At 33.0% G+C, this 4,267-nt stretch overlaps 1 protein-coding gene across 1 annotated transcript in view; it reads left to right on the top strand.

Moving 5' to 3' along the window:
• LOC111631934 (glycoprotein-N-acetylgalactosamine 3-beta-galactosyltransferase 1-like) overlaps positions 1-4,267 on the top strand; it is a 33,175-nt gene that overhangs the window by 25,132 nt on the left and 3,776 nt on the right. The window contains exon 3 of the mRNA XM_023376274.1: positions 2,830-3,590. Within this exon, the coding sequence (XP_023232042.1) occupies positions 2,830-3,590 (761 nt within the window). The remainder of the gene's footprint in view (positions 1-2,829; positions 3,591-4,267) is intronic.

Here is a 4,267-nt window from a genome sequence, read left to right as displayed (position 1 = left end):
GATCCCTAGATCGGTAAAATAGGCGAATTTCCTTCTACAACTTCGGTTGTTGTTCGGTATACAGTTAAAGTTTTAACAAAGTTCGAGCGAATACGTAATTAGCAAAAAAAAATTGAAATAAAGTGATTAAACAAACATTATTACGAATATCGTAAATAACAGTTCACAAATGCATATATAAAAATATTTTTGAAGGGGGAAATGGTCTTCACAATTTGAAATCGATCAAACACGCTGTGCTCGAATGCTCGTGTAAACGCGCGCCATCTATCGTAGGACAAATGTACTTCGCGGGAGTGTATTAAAAAACTTTCCGAAGTTTTATGGCAATCGTACTATGCCACAAACCTTCGCCGGAGTATATTAAACAACTTCTCAAAGTTTCACGGCAATCGGATAAACGGTGTGGTAATGCATGAAGGACAGACACACACACACACACATACATTCATTTTTATATATATAGATTTATAGATAGCTGTGATAATTATCACAGCTATCGAAAATTTATATTACAATATTTGCACATTTATATATTTATATTTTATATTTGAATAAATTAAATTAAATGCTAATAATTATAACTATTTAGATTATTTTTCTATAATTTTTTAATTAAAATATAAATTTACAACTGATAATTTCAATAACTGCATTCCTGAACAAATTCTATAAATGCATGTTCTGTAAAAAGCAACTTTAAAAATTTATCATTATTTTTAGTTCGAATATTTGTAATTTTTCATTTTTGGTCGCAAATTCTTTCGTAAAGCATACAAGATAAAGGTCTAAATATGAAAGGCATCTTTTAAATATTTTCTACTTTAAATGAATTCTTTAAATTCGAGAACTCACCAAGGACGTTGAAGATGTTAATGGTCTAAAGCAGTGTTTCTCAACGGAAGCGATATCGCCCCCGTTTTTCCATGTTGAGGGGGCGATTAGTAACAATTTATATTTGGGGGAGCGAAAAACAATTTTCTGGACTATATAGTAAAACATTATATTAAGAATAATTAAATATTTTATTCGTTATATCGTACAATAATTAAACAAATAACATTATACTAGTCACTAGTCTATTCAATGCAGTATGAATTTGGCGTTAGCCTTGGCCCTGGGCATCGGAATTTTGAAGTGAAGGGGGTGCTACTACGTAACGGTTTTATTGAAGGGGGCGATACTACGTTGAAGGGGGCGACGATTCGTTAGAGGTTGAGAAACACTGGTCTAAAGTTTAGGCCATTTTGAAATACATTATATTAATAAATATAATATTAAATACATTATATTCAGGTCCTTATTTGATTTAAAGTCAACAGATATGTTCAGAAATTTCAAATGTTTATGCTGTATTTGAGATTGTTCAAGTACAGGGCCAACCTAAAAATTATGCGGCCCTGTGCAGGATAGTTATTTGTCGCTCTTTTTAAATATATGCATAGTTGATTTTAATCGAAAGATCCGAGGGCTCGAACCTCACACATTCAATTGCTTAATTATTTTAAAAAAGTAAAATAATCGATTATCTGAAATTAAGAATGTTTTATTCTTTTTATTTTCTCCGACAAATTTTGTCGGCCCTAGCAATTTGTCTCCCTAGACAGCCTCCTATCTTGCTCATCCCTGTATTGGCTACTGTTCAAGTATTACATCAGCAGAATTTTGCCCATTTTTGATCTCCTCCTCCATCATCACCAATCATCAGATATAAACCTATTCTCTTACCCTAATTATGTCATCAGGCCAGAAGTTTAAACTACTGTACTCGCAAATACATAAGAATTGTTTTCAAACACTTTTGTGATGATTGGAAGAAAAGTAAACGATGGGTCTTATGTCATGAAAGACTCAATTCCGTCTACTCATCGTCAACAATCGTAAGATAAAAACGAATCTTTCCTTTCTATAAACTACTGACATAATACCAGCAATTATTTATTGTGTCATCGTCAGAATGCTGGACTGCAATTTTTTGTCTCAATGTACTTTTTTTAGTAGTGTCTTGCCCTTGTACATCACACTTTTCCTGTTAGCAATGAAGTCATGCCGGTCTTGTATCTAACTTCGTTCAAGAAAAAAATTTTGAATTGAAATAACATGACTTCCGGGCCAAAAGAAAAGTTCATATGCAGTTTATCGGGGTCTCATGTTCTTACACCTTTCACATCATTCTTGATTTACATCTATCTAACACCGTTCTTGAGATTAAAGAAGGACAGACAAACTGACAGACAACGACAGTGGGAATTTATACATCTACAATTTTTTCAAATTGCAACCCAACTGGAACAATTTCTTTTTATAAGTAGATATTTTTAGATATTTCTTTATGCTTTATGCTTTAAATATAAAAACATTAGAAGATTTTAATTACTTAAGTTAGTTTTACGAATCGATTATTTTTAACATTATTATCAGTATGGTTTAAGTCTTAACTTACAAGTTAGTCTCTCTAAATGTGGTACCCTACATTTTTCTCGCCCGTAATTTACTTTAGAATTTTATATTCTTATTTTACAGAACATTTATGTAATTTTCTACAATACTATATAATAAAATAATAATATAATGTAAATACAATGGAAAGTTTTACGGAAATAAAAAATGTGTTTGTGTCTATAATATTTATATTTTTATCACGAATATATCTTAGTCTTTTACCTTATAATTGATCTTATACCTTCAAAAAATGTTTATCTTTGTTTATAGAGGATAAATTATCAGTTTAAAATTCTACTATATTTTAGTTTATTTCATAAATAGTGACACAGATTTGTTATATAAATTATATAAAATTAATACTGTAATAAATATATATATTTTTAGATATAGATGAAGACATTGACATCAAAACAACAGCTAAGGGAGTTCGAGTCTTATGCTGGGTTATGACAAGTCCAGCAAATCACGTAAAGAAAGCCAAACACGTGAAAGCAACTTGGGGGAAGAGATGCAATATTCTTTTGTTCATGAGTACCCAATACGATCCCCATCTTCCTATTATAAAATTGAACGTTTCGGAGGGAAGGAATTCTTTATGGGGGAAAACAAAGTCTGCATTCAGATATATTTATGAGCATCATAGAGAGGATGCGGATTGGTTTCTAAAGGCAGATGACGATACCTACGTAATAATAGAAAATTTGAAGTATTTTCTCATGTCTCAAAATACTTCGGAACCAATATACTTCGGGTGCAAATTTCGGACTTTAGTGAAGCAGGGATTTATGAGTGGAGGTGCCGGTTACGTGTTAAGTAAAGAAGCTGTAAGAAGATTTGTCGAAGCATTAGACAATAATCAGTGTCGCAAAGATGATGGAGGAGCAGAAGATGTAGAAATAGGACTGTGCTTAGAGAAAATAGGCGTCTTCGCTGGGGATACTAGAGATAGCAGAGGCAGAGGAAGATTTTTTCCGATGGTGCCAGAGAATCATATAATACCAAATGCCATCCCTAACAATAGCTGGTATTGGAAACTTATATACTATCCAGTAAAAAAGGTATTAAATTATTATTTTTTAACAATGCTAATTCCACATCATCAAGATTATGCAAAAACTGGAAACAATGATTTTATTTTTAATACTGTATTTTTATACTGTTTCTTTTATAAAATTTATGCAGAGAACTATAATGATTTTCTCCACTTTCAGACCAGATATTCACACGATAATTTTTTAAAACATTTTCCGCTCTGTAGACACTAAGAAATCTTTTTAGCAATCCCATTATGAGTTCGGCCAAGTTCACAATGGAACTCCAGATGGTGAGGGAGGGATCCAACATATCCGGACGGCCCACCCCGGATAATTTTTCGACTCGTCCAGATTCGTCCAGAGTCCTCTAGAGCAGGGCTTCTTAAACTTTTTATATTCACGACCCCATTTCCACGACCCTATGATTGTGAATTTTTTCGCGACCCCCCCCCCCCCAAAAAAAAATCTAAAATAAAAATATATACATATTTGCAAAAACAATAATGGTGTACTACCACAGTCACTCTTGTGTTACAATGGAACAGAGACAACTGAATACACTGAAAAGCGACAACACTACACTAGTTCACACTACAGCATTGCTGAATCATTGTCTCGCTGCACCAGAAGTGACACAAAGCGCAACTCACGAAACCTATGACACAAAGCGTGCCATTTTCAAACTCTCTCAAATTATTTTCAATATTTTGCATTAAAATCTCGCGACCCCAAGATTTCTCTAAGCGACCCCAAATGGGGTCGCGACCCATAGTTTAAGAAGCCCTGGT

This window comes from Centruroides sculpturatus, unplaced genomic scaffold (genome assembly GCF_000671375.1).
Source record: "Centruroides sculpturatus isolate CEXI.00-Female unplaced genomic scaffold, Cexi_2.0 scaffold666, whole genome shotgun sequence".
NCBI lineage: Eukaryota > Metazoa > Arthropoda > Arachnida > Scorpiones > Buthidae > Centruroides > Centruroides sculpturatus.
The sequence above is the reverse complement of the archived record's forward strand: the minus strand, read 5'-3'. Positions and strand labels throughout refer to the sequence as shown.